At 36.3% G+C, this 13,298-nt stretch overlaps 2 protein-coding genes across 15 annotated transcripts in view; both read right to left on the reverse strand.

The window, feature by feature from the left end:
- The window catches only part of LOC142335983 (uncharacterized), a 174,243-nt gene that overhangs the window by 112,644 nt on the left and 48,301 nt on the right, over positions 1-13,298 (reverse strand). The gene's annotated exons all lie outside the window — the stretch shown is intronic.
- Positions 2,248-11,954, reverse strand: LOC142336891 (uncharacterized). Of its 2 annotated transcripts, XM_075385861.1 has the most exons (7): positions 10,973-11,954; positions 8,406-8,483; positions 7,900-8,031; positions 5,685-5,860; positions 3,329-3,533; positions 2,839-2,853; positions 2,248-2,399 (listed from the first exon to the last, which is right to left on the reverse strand). In XM_075385861.1, exons 1-6 carry the CDS (start codon positions 11,891-11,893, stop codon positions 2,848-2,850), a joined length of 1,518 nt encoding a protein of 505 aa, XP_075241976.1. In that variant the 5' UTR covers positions 11,894-11,954; the 3' UTR covers positions 2,248-2,399; positions 2,839-2,847. The 2 variants fall into 2 exon arrangements, with proteins under 2 accessions (XP_075241976.1, XP_075241974.1); XM_075385859.1 differs by lacking the exon at positions 2,839-2,853.

Below are 13,298 nucleotides of genomic sequence, written 5' to 3' on the forward strand. Positions count from 1 at the left end.
GTCTTAAAGTATAGCTCAAAGAAATTTCAAGAAGACTAAACAACAACTAGACCTAAAGGGGACTATGAGCGAATTGGAAAAACTATTTAGAATAAAATCTGATCCAAAAAAATCGAAAAAATCCAAGTGAAATTGTGCCGCATGTGAACGCATTGTGCCGAAAAAAAACTTTAACGAGAAAGCGAATTTTTGTTCAAACACTTTCCTTTCTCACTTTGCTTTAAAATTAGAGTGAAATTTCAAACCGCAAAACTATTCGCTCCACTTCCTGTTTCGGTGTGGCCAAAATCATTAATCCAATTTGAATTCAAATATCATGAAAATGTGAAATGATCTAAAAGACAGCGCACCAATAAAATTCAAAATCTTTGAATTGTAAAAACATAGCCGGCAGATTGTCGGAATAGCTGCGAAAGAACAGACTTGCGTGCCGTTCAATAGAGATAGAAATAGATACAGATCTAAATCGACACCGCACAGAAAGCTAGGTAAAAAACTTTTAGCGATAAATTAATAAAGCTTGTTAACATCCATTCCGCAGAAGCCTTTCATTAGGGACCTTCACTTCACATATAAGTTCCTCTGGCCTTAGACTAATTCAAATTAAACTTAAGTTTTGAAGTGCAAAAGTAGTTTTATTGAGTGAGGTAAGTCACGTATGATCAAAATCTAATGATCTTTAAACCTTTGCAAGAAGGGTAATGAGAAATGACGTCACGCGCGCAAACGCCGTTAGTGAGAGGAAGAAGTCCGCAATATAGAGCACCGCAATATAGCTCAATATAAGCCAAGAGCACCGCAATATAGCTCCCCGCTCAGCATGCAGCTATAAAAGAACGCCTAAATATTAGCCGTTGAAAGGCTGACAGCGGCTATTAACAAGAATCGATTTTCCTACACATATCTGCAGGGTGAATTAAGTCCTTTATTTGGTACCGCATTATATGAAACATTCAGTAATATCGTGATTCGTGAAATTTAGACCATTTCTAGATATCAACCAGCAGCAGGCTATTAAATCTGATCTTACTCTACAAATTAAATCTGATCTTACTCTACAATTTCAAGCGCACCTTCGGAGACCAATTCAGCTGACTGCCTGCAGGTCATACTGCGCTGTTTCTCACATCGAGGCCGCAACTACCAACATACCCGGCAGATTGCCGGAAAATAGCCGCCGTTGATTCCAATAAGCATGATTGGGATTGAACGAATAGAATATATTGAAAAAAAAAGATTTTTGTACAAAAATATTTTTTAAGTCCGATTTATTTTGATGGCATTTCGTAGTTGAACATACTTCTGTTTCTTAGAGAGAAGCTACAGGGGCTACTATCAATAACCAATAAGCATTAGAGGTGGTAACTAAGACTTATAGGAACGACGTTCAATTAGCGGGCATCTAAAATTGGGCTTTATGGGTTTATCCCGTTTCTACTTCTGACTTCAATTTTTTATACTGACTCTGTTCATTTTGAATTGCTTTGCTGAGCAACTGATGTTCAAAATCACTTTTAGCAGAATGAGAGAAGAGAGAAACTAGCCTAGAGAAGTCAAAAAGATTTCACGCAAAATGTCGAAAAAGCGGCAAAATGGTAAAGCGAAAAAAAGTTTGACGAAGTAAAAAAACATAGCAGGACAAGTCCTGACGTACAATTCAAAGAATTTCCATTGACTAAACAGAAAAACCAGACCTAGAATGGACTAAGAGTGAATTGAGAAAACCATTTTTAAAAAATTCTGATAAAAAAATAAGAAAAAAAAACAGAAAATCAATGTGAAAATGCCGCATGTGAACAAAAAAACCACTAACGAGAAATGAAATTTAATTCACACAAAAAACTAGGCCTAGAATGAGCTTTGAATGGATCGGGAAAACCATTGAGAAAAAATTCGATCCAAAAAATCGAAAAAACAGTAAAAATCAGAGTGAAATTGCCGCATGTGAACAAAAAACCACTACCGAGAAACCGAATTTTTGTTCAAACACCATTTTCTCACTCTACTTTAAAATTAGAGCGAAAAAATTCACGCCGCAAAACCACTCGCTTTTTCGCTCCATTTCCTGTTTCGGCGTGACCAAAATCACTACTCCAATTTGACTTCAAAAATCATGAAAATGTGTGAACAGATCTTAAAAAAAAAAAGACAGCGCCCCAATACAATTCAAATTCTTTGAATTGTAAAAAAAAATACGAGCTCAATAATAGCCGGCTGAGAAGATGAGAGCGGCTATCAAAAATCAAAACGAGTGGAAATTCAATTTACAATTTATACAATTGAAGTTGATCAATTTCTGTGAAACAATCAATGGTGAATTGGACAGCACTATTGGTAAAATTTTAATCCACGTTTTTTCTCGCATATATATTTCATCTGGTGAAGAACTCCTTTTCGGCCTGAAACAGCAAAAGCAGTCAGACTGCACACCATCTGAGTTTTAGAATTTTTAATATATCGCAAATTGAAACACTAGAGTTAGTAAGCACCTAAGAGCTTACAAACTCAAAAACACTATGTGTCTTTTCCAAACGTGAAAAGTAGCATGAGATCAAAGCAAAATGAACTTTCTCTATAATCAGCATTCTAGCCAGCTAATGATACTGGGGGTATATAGGTTCCCGACCCTTAAAATTGAGAGTGGTCTGGGCACGGAAAAAAGTCCTAAAAAGATATCAATATAAACGGAGTTTGATCACAGTTTTCCAGCTCTCAATTTAAAATTAGGAGCATTATCATTTTCAGGTATGATTTAAATGTAGATCAGTTGATTGATAGACATAGATCAGTTTGAGTTACTGTGCAGCCAGTTAGTTGTGAAATAGAGAACGTGCTTGCCTGAAGTTACTAGTGCTGAGAAAGAATACAAACTAACATTATACAACTTCTAAACAAACCGAAACAGAACACTTTAGTAGCCAATTGAATGAATCAGACTAAATTAGCAACATTTACTGCCTTTTAAGACTCAACGTTAATTCACGCGGCATGATATCAAAAGTTTTGATGATTTTTCAGAGTCGACGCATCAAAATCTTTTTGACAATTGACCGAAAAGAGGAACTTGAATTTCTGACAACTCGTATAATATCTCTTATAGTTTTATTGTGCTGCTCTTTAATGTCAACTGTTCAAAAAATGATTCCAACACTTGGGAGATGTATTCTATTCCTCCTAAGTCTACACAAACCTACTAATGCGATCTGAACTAAAATTTCATACCCAGCCTACCACGCTGAGGAGGAGGGGGATTGGCAAAATTCCGAGAACAATGAATAGGGCCGACCGGCCTACATGACAAGAGGAGAAACACCACTGGAGAAACTACCTGCATTGGTAGCAACGACGGCTCCACGGGTGGTGTGTTGGGAATGAAGGCAGCCCTGAACTCCTCGTCTGTCATGCTCATGGGCGCCTTCGTATTCAGAGCAGCTGCTGGAACCGATGCTGAATGGTGAAACGAAGTTAGAGTTCCCACAGAATCAACAGCCCCTTGTGCGCCTACTGTCCGAAAAGCAGTGCCACTGTTGTGTCTAAACATCAACTGTTTCAAAAAATGGGATCCTATTCTTTTCAAACCCAGGTGTCACAAAGGAAATTGAGGGGAGAGGGTATAAAGGGAGCGGGAAAGAACAGTTACAAATTGGATCGTTGCACAGTAGAATATGACAATCCATAACTGCTGTTTAATCGTTACTAATAATGAACACGATTTATTGGACGGGAGAGAAGGCAAGGCAACAAATGCTAGAAATTTAATATAAGTCAGGAACATCCGTTCAGTCGAGTTACATCCTTTGAGCATTTTAAAGAGCAATCACTACGCCTATTATCATTTCAACGATTAAAACTCGTCCGAAAATAGGATTGAGAAATTTCAAGAGTTTAACTATAGACCTTTTAATTTGAGGGAAATCTATAAAGTTATTGACAATCTAGACAACAACAAAGCACCAGGGCCGGTATACATCAATGCTTGGGCATTGAAATCCGGAAAATATGCTCTTGGGACACATCTTCAGATTATATTTCACGGTTGTATTCAAGAGAAAGTTTTTCCAACAATTCTTAAGGATGCGCACATCACACCAAATTTCAAGAAAGGAGATGTTTCTGTTTTAACTAATTATCGTTCAATTTCTGTAACACCAACTTTCGCAAAAGTTTTTGAAAGGCTTTCACTTAATCAGTTAGTAGAATATCTTGAAAAATTTGCGCTCTTGAACAAAAAACAATTCGGTTTCCAATCTCGAAAGTCGTCTACTGATGCTGTGCTTTATTTTATTAAAAAATAATATGAAATATGGAAGATAACAACGACACAGGTGCTGTGTTCTTAGATCTTGCAAAAGCTTTCAATTCAATTTCACATGAGATCTTTCTCAAGAAAGCTGAAAATTTCAACCTCTCTCAATCAACAATTTTACTTCTCAAATCTTTTCTCGAAAATCGAACACAATGCGTAAAACTGGGTATCGACTTATCAGATAAAATATCTATTAATCATGGTGTTCCACAAGGAACTGTGTTAGGACCTCTTATTTTTCTTTTATATGTCAACGATTTTCCTGAAAAGCTGGAAGCTGAAAATGATGTTGTTCAATTTGCGGATGACACTAGTATTATATGCAAATTTGAACGTAATGAAAATATTCCCAAAAAATTGCAAAAGTATTAGAACAAACAGACAAATACCTAACAGAGAATCAACTCACTTTAAATGCCGATAAAACGGATGTTATTCTTTACAAATCATACTATTTCGAATCCTTCAAATTTCGTTTGAGTTTTCTTTTAAAGGCGAAATTATCAAACCAGCTCATGCATGTCGTTATCTGGGAGTACAAATTGATTCAAACCTAAACTTTGAAAATCATATGAACTCAGTTTTAAGCAAAATGGCTAATGCAATTCGTTTTTCGTATCTTGTAAGAAATCAAATACCTTTGAAAGTAAGAATTGATGTCTTCAAGTCAGTTGTGCTCTCTCATCTGTCTTTCAGTGGAGTATTTCTTCAAACTTACAGTGAAAAACATAAACCGCATAAACAGGCAAATTAACTGGGGAATAAAAGTTTGTTATTTTCGTCAAAAATTTAAGCACTCCATTGATTTTCTCTTTAAGGACGTATCCTGCCAGCCGAATTGTTTATCTCAAAAGTTAGCCCAATGAAGCTACAAACAGACAAAAGACGATGGGAAACATCCTAAAATTTTAAAATGTTTTCTAGTCGCCATAACGCTAGACAGAACAAGAGAACAAATCAAATTATTATAAAAAAGAAAATGAAAACGAAGTGGAGTAACAAATCCTTAATCTTGAAAAGCGTTCAAAAATGGAACAAATTGCCCTCTTCAATAAGAACTTTTAACAGTAAATCTTTCTTTAAAAATGTTTTAACCGAGTTTTTGCTCGATCAACACAAGAAAGTACCCGTTAATAGACAAATAGGAGCCTTCAAGTCCTATTTTTACCCATGAAAACGAACAGCCACAATTTGAAGATTATTATATTAATAACAATGCCGATTAATTAATAACATTTTAGAGCATGTAGATATCTAACCTTAGAGTTATAGTCTGAGTAATTTACATGTTTCAAAAACAAAAAAAATGAACGGAAGTACCACCGAATGCATGGTCCTGACGCCACGAACATCTCAATTTTTCAACCAAAAGACTCACTTTGTAGGTGGTGTATGAGTCAATCTGCCATTGTTAGTGTTAGGGGCTGGAGTGCTACTACTTTGTGGATAGACTATCGGGGTCTGTTGGCTAACGCCTGTTCCCACAGCGGTGTTTATCAGGTGGTATGGTACACTTGAGAAATCCATCGAGTATGGCTGGTTATAATGCAACACCTAAAATATCAATTACATAATTACGTGGGGAGCAATCTGCCATTCGACGAGAACGGCAGCATTCAAGCAACTTAAATAACCGGATAAACGTTAAAAAATGATTAAAGGATAACGTTAGCTGGTTACAGCAGCTGAAACACATGGCCACAATGCAACAAACTAAATCCCATTGGATTCGACTACTTTTAATAACAAAGCCGACAGATTGCCGGAATAGCTGCGAAAGAATAGACCTGCGTGCCATATAATAGAGAGAAACAGATACAGATCTAAATTGAAAAAAAAATCGACGCCGCTCAAAAAACTAGGCTAAAAAACATTCAGGGATAAATTAATAAAGCTTGTTAAAATCATTCCACAGAAGCCTCTTATAAGGGACCTTTTCCTTTGACCTTAAGCAAATTCAAACTAAATTTCAAGTTTTAAAGTGCAAAAGTAGTTTTATTGAGTGACGTAAGTCACGTATGATCAAAATCTAATCATGCAAATAACCTAAAAACATTTGCTAAAGCGAGTGAGAAATGACGTCACGCGCGCAAATGCCGTTAGTGAGAGGAAGAAGTCATTCAGAAAACTTGACTTTTTCAGCTTTGCTGTGTGAACAAATGTAAAACGAAAAAAGAGCGTCAGACGACGAAACAAAAAAACATAGCAGGACAAGTCCTGACGTAGAATTCAAAGACTTTTCATTGACTAAACAGAAAACTATACCAAGAACGGAATATGCATGGATTGGGAAAACCATTTAAAAAATCAGATCCAAAAATCGAAAAAACAGTAAAAATGAAGTGAAATTATCACCGCATGTAAACAAAAAGCACTAGCGAGAAAGCGAATTTTTGTTCAAACACCGTTTTCTCACTCTACTTTAAAATTAGAGCGCAAAAATTTCACGCCACAAAACCACTAGCTTTTTCGCTCCACTTCCTGTTTCGGCGTGACCAAAATCACAACCCCAATTTGACTTCAAAAATCATGAAAATGTGTGAACAGATCTTAAAAAAACATAGCCGGAAGAATCCCGGAAACGACTAGAAGGAGAAAATTGCCCATACTTTTTACTACACAACTACAACAACTATTGTGAACCCTGAACCTCCACATGCGCCATAAAAAATTTAAGGAAGAATAGAAACGGCATTCAAAAACAAATTGAATAAAAAAAAACTAGAAACTAGTTTTTTTAATAGTACAAGGAAACATAAAGCCGAGTTAAAATTGTAAAATTCTTCTCCAAATAGGGCAATGGCAAGCTTGCAAAACAATGGGCAAGTCATAATAGGCTAAGAAACATGTCTAAGACTAAAAAAAAGAAAAACTGCAAAAAAAAATAAGAAAAATGGCTTAAAATTTCTCAATTTTTCTGGCAATTTTCCTAAGAAAAAAATGATTTATACCAAGAAAACTTTAGTCAATTGGTAGCTGAATTTAGCTTAAGTAAGAAGCGTCTATTCAAATCCCACTAAAGCATTAATACAAAAAAAGGCAAAAAATCATTAAATTTCGTCTAAAAATCAGCAAAACTGATCAAAAGCCTCCAAATCAGCATTAAACTCAGAATTAACTGCTTGAAACCTTCAATTCCTATCAAAACAAGCCTAAAACTAATACAATATCATAATCAAACCTCAACCATCAAAAGTTGCAAAAAAAACTGCTTTTAAAAGCCGCACGTGAACAAAAAAATTTCCCTCGCTTAGAGAAAATTTTTTCACAGATCAATTCCTCGTTCTCTCAAAAATATCAGTATGAACAAAAACCACTCTCTTTTCGCTCTACTCTTAACTTTTGTTCAACCCCAAAATCACTCCAAATTTACAATTCAAATTGTTTGAATTGTAAGAAAACCAAGAGCACCGCAATATAGCTACGCTCAGCTTACAGCTTCGCAGCTATAATTAAATGTTACTCAATTTGTGTGAAAAATGGTATGATGAAATTATATCACATGGCCCATATTCTATCTACACACGCAAAGTTTATTCCCAGTTTATTCTCAAAACTTTAGCAATATTCTCAGTTACTGAATAACTACTCACCGATTGCTCAGGTGTAACTGTTGAATCAGTAGCTACTCCATTGGTACGCTCAGTATCCACCCTTGTGGCCGAGTACACTGCCAATGGACCACTGTCACGCCCAATTGAGGATACGAAACGACTGGTCGGCTGCTAAACAAAACCTCATTATTCAACCAAAAACCATAACTAACTGTGAGGTCATAACAGACAATGAGGGCTTCAGCTGTAAAACGTTTGCTTCAGCCAGTTTGTTTCAGTGCACCATTTCAGTTCTTTTAAAGAAATTTTCAGCAATTCAGGTATATAAATCCAGTCTTTTTAGGTCCATTAAGTTCAAAAAAATTTGAAGAGCTTGTACACTGAGCCTTACCTCCTGTACATTCTTTTATCATAACCAATTTCAGCAATCTAAGTAAACTTGGTTCGTGAACTTTAGAGGTAATACACTTGTAACTGAATATTACTTGATCAACATTAGGATGCGACAACCAGAGCTAAAAACATTGTTAGAATAAGTAACTTACATAATACAAATCGCCATTAGTCATGGTCTCTGATCGCTGAGCTTTGTACGTCATTTCAAACTCGTCGCGTTCTGCCTCCTGCAAACAATAGATATTTCACAGTGAGCCTCGCAGAAAAAGTGTCGCTACTCCAAGAAACATACCCGGCAGATTGCCGGAAAATAGCCGCCGTTGATTCCAATAAGCATGATTGGGATTGAAAGAATAGAAGATATTGAAAAAAAAAAGATTTTTGTACAAAAACATTTTGTAAGTCCGATTTATTTTGATGGCATTTCGTAGTTGAACATAACGTACTTCGGTTTCTTAGAGAGAGGCTACAGGGGCTACTATCAATACTAATAAGCATTAGAGATGGTAAATAAGACTTACAGGAACGACGTTCAATTAGCGGGCATCTAAAATTGGGCTTTATGGGTTTATCCCGTTTCTACTTCTGACTTCAATTTTTTATACTGACTCTGTTCATTTTGAATTGCTTTGCTGAGCAGCTGATGTTCAAAATCACTTTTAGCAGAATGAGAGACGAGAGAAACTAGCCTAGAGAAGTCAAAAAGATATCACGCAAAATGTTGAAAAAGCGGCAAAATGAGGTAAAGCGAAACATTTTTTTATTCGACGAAGTAAAAAAACATAGCAGGCAAGTCCTGACGTACAATTCAAAGAATTTTCATTGACTAAACAGAAAACTAGACCTAAAACGGACAATGAATGGATTGGAAAACCGTTTAGAAAAAAATCCTATCCAAAAAACTGAAAAAACAGTAAAAATCAAAGTGAAATTGCCGCATGTGAACAAAAAACCACTAGCGAGAAAACGAAATTTTGTTCAAACACCGTTTTCTCACTCCAATTTAAATTTAAAGCGAAAAAATTTCACGCCGCAAAACCACTCGCTTTTTCGCTTCACTTCCTGTTTCGGCGTGACCAAAATCACTACTCCAATTTGACTTCAAAAATCATGAAAATGTGCGAACAGATCTTAAAAATAGACAGCGCCCCAATACAATTCAAATTCTTTGAATTGTAAAAAAATAGGAGCACTATAATAGCCGGCTGAGAAGATGAGGGCGGCTATTAACAAACACCTTTAAAATAATTACCTCTGAAAATTTGAGAGCAATTATTGAAATTTGAATTAATGAATTCAAATAAATGAAATCTATGCAGCAACACCGTACTTTACTTGTGAAGTGTCCAGATTCACGAAATAAAATAGACATAGCTGGAAGATTGCCAGAAAATAGCCGCAATAGATTCGTAGATCGGCAGTTTAAAAAAAGACAGACCAAAAAAATCGTCTTTTCATTGAAGGCTGACCTGTTATATTTTGATTAAAAATCTGTATAAGTTATTGCTGCCTCTATTAGCTGATCTCAAATAACCTTCATTTAGAGTGACACACACCCATTTGACCTTATCTCTTTGAATTAAAGTAAATTAAAGTCAATTTCAAAGTGAGGAAGTCATTTTTGAGAGTGAGGTAAGTCAAGTGTGACCAAAAATTTAATCACGCACATGAACAAAAAAACTCGCTCCACTAAGAGCAAAAAATGACGTCACACATGCAATTCAGTTGAAATTGCATGAACGAATGAACAAAAAGTGGCTGTGACGTCATATGGTCGTAACAAAAATCATGACGACGAAATAAAAAACATAGCAGGACAAGTCCTGACGTACAATTCAAAGAATTTTCATTGACTAAACAGAAAAACTAGACCTAGAATGGACTATGAGTGAATTCAGAAAAACATCAGAACAAAAAATAAGAAAAAACAGAAAAATCAATATCAAAATGCCGCATGTGAACAAAAAAACTCCTAGCGAGAAATGAAAATTTAATTCAAACAAAAAACTAGGCCTAGAATGAGCTGTGAATGGATTGGAAAAACCAGTTAGAAAAAAATCCGATCCAAAAAATTGAAAAAACAGTAAAAATCAGAGTGAAATTGCCGCATGTGAACAAAAAACCACTACCGAGAAACCGAATTTTTGTTCAAACACCGTTTTCTCACTCTACTTTAAAATAAGAGCGAAAAAATTCACGCCTCAAAACCACTCGCTTTTTCGCTCCATTTCCTGTTTCGGCGTGACCAAAATCACTACTCCAATTTGACTTCAAAAATCATGAAAATGTGTGAACAGATCTTAAAAAAAAAGACAGCGCCCCAATACAATTCAAATTCTTTGAATTGTAAAAAACCAAGAGAAGGCCAATAATAGCCCCAGCTATCGCTGTGCGGCTATTAATAAGAAAACAAATCCCACTAGCGTCAGTCAATTTTTTTCCATGGACGGCTTATTTGAACTGCAAACTGTGACCAATAAATGGAATATTAAAAGTTAAAAAATCTACTTCATTAAAATAAAGTAGAAGAGTCATTATTAGTCACAAATCGATTCGCTTGCTAATAACTACGCGTAAATTATGCAACAACATTTCACAAGGAATCTTGATCTCTTTTAGATGAAAATAGTTTACTGATCTAAATAGTTTCCGTAAAAAAGATAAGCTGAAGAATCTAGCCAGAATAGAATGATCTGATAAATCGTTTAGAGTGTACCTTGTTGTTGGATGTTTGTGAAGACAGTTTGTTAGTGATGAAAGACAGAAGAGAGGATGAAGAGGAAGGCTTATAAGAAGAAGAAACAGATTGAGGTGGTCGGAGGTTAGCCACACAGTCAATGTCAAATACTTTTCCAATATCTTCGTCACTTTCTTCAAGACTGAACAGATTCGGCAGAGTTTTACTAAATTGAGGGTGAGTACTCTTAGCGGCACCTGTTTGAATCTCTAAAGCCCTATCGGCATTACTGGAAGACAAATTTTGGGCAGATTTGTGTTCATAGTTTGATCGCAATGATGACAAAGGCACGTAAAATATGGAAGAATCGGCAATGGAAAATGATGACTTTTGATCTTCTTGATGATGAGCTGGTGTGTTATCAGATGGCGCATTGGCTTCAACAACAGCAAATGACACTGTTTTTGTAGACAAATTATTATTTGCGTCATTTACCTCATTGCTATCAATGCGTTTCAATTTTGCTGATGACAAATCGCCACGTGTATCTAAATTACCCGATGGTATAGCAAAATGCTGATTGTTAGAATTTGAGGGATGTTGCAAACTTTCCTGGCGCTTAGACGCCAAAGATGGGCCGAATTGACTGGGCACAGTTTTTGTAATGGCAGCAACCGATGACAGCGAAGTTTTAGCTGATGACAACTGATTATCGATTGATGAAGAAACTGATTTCTTTTCGGTATCGCAAGTAGAAATAGAGGTATTGTTAGTGTGAGAAGAGATAGTTGAAGTTTTGTTATGCGATGAAGAAACAGCTAGAGTAGTGGTTGTAGTGGTAACTAATTGAGGATTTGGAGAGAGTCGAGAAGAACAGTTGGATCTAGAGGTGAGAGAGATTGCGTCACTTTGTCCGCTGCCAGCAGCGCTACTTGCAGAAGAGTTATGTAAATGCATCATGTTAAGTCTCGCTTCCAGTAACTGACTGCTCTAGTAGAGAAACATAGAGAAAACAAATAGGTTAAGCTCAGAGAAATGAAAAGAGAACAGTTTCCTCTTAACCTTAAAGTACGTTCATTAATTACACCATAACAAGAAAACACCATGCAAAACAAAAAATAGAAAAACATAACTGACTGACGGGCAAATTGCTCTCAAACGACCAGCAAGACCACAGGACTAATATAATTGACACAAACTTCTTTTGAAAGCAAGTAAAAAAAACTTATAACAAATATCTCCGAAGCACATTGAACAGGAATAAAAACTGAGGCAATCATATGTCAAACAATAAAGTTCCAAAAATTTGATTAAAATTTCCGCATTTCTAAGCAAAACACGCACAGACAGACACTCACCAATTTACCTCGCACAAGGTAAGACAAAAAATTGTCCAGCAAAAAAATCGCAAAAAAGACCACATGACAATTGTAATGCTACAAGCGTTTGAGAGCAATTAACCACAAAGCAGCAAATGGCAGAACGCGTATTGAAGCGGTTAGAAATCGACACAAAACCCGAATAAGGGTGCTCTGGTTGGCTTTGATTGAAAAAAAAAAAACAAAAATAGGATTAGCACTCGAAGCAAACAAAATAGACATCTGAAGATACGCTGAAATCTCATGAAAAACAAGGAAAATCAAAAAAGCATCCAAAGACCCATCAGAACCTTAAGAAATAAAAGTCTAAACCCTTAGAAAATAGCAGAATTTCTTGTCAAAAATCAAACAGCAAAATTAACGTCATTTTTTTAAAATCTTTCCATAAACTTGAATCCCGTATGCTAACAAATCACAACTTTCGACTGCATTAAAACATCAAACAATCCACGCACAATTTCTTCGAGGCAGGCCTATCAACTCAATTTCATCATAGAAACCATTTCTACCTCAAAAAACAAACGACCAACGTCTGTCGAATCACCTCAAATCCCTGTCGAGCGTTTGGCTTTCTTCGTCCGTTGCTAGCTGCGGCCTAGGGAGTCTGGCTTAATCTTAATTAAGCGGGGTGGGTGACGGGGGGGAGCGTCGAGCGTAAGGGGCTACGGGTGGAGAAAGATCGACGTGGAGAAGGGGGGTGTTTGCGTTTGTGTGTGTGTGTGTGCGTGCGTGTGAGTGGGGTGTGAGTACAGAGGCCGGGGGGGGGGTGTAAAACTCAAGAGTGAAGAGCTACCCCCTCCACACCATGAATTTATGTCTCCTCGACAATTTTGTGAATCGTATACTTAGAGACTAGTAAGGCCGTAAAACAACTGCTAAAAATTGCCACCCACACCATGGTCTTATCGCAGCTGCATTGATGATTTTTACATTTAGAGACTATTAAAGCTCTTTCTAAGAGAACTGCTCAGCGACTTAATCTCATG

This window comes from Convolutriloba macropyga, chromosome 3, assembly GCF_964194025.1.
Source record: "Convolutriloba macropyga chromosome 3, txConMacr16.3, whole genome shotgun sequence".
Lineage (NCBI taxonomy): Eukaryota > Metazoa > Xenacoelomorpha > Acoela > Convolutidae > Convolutriloba > Convolutriloba macropyga.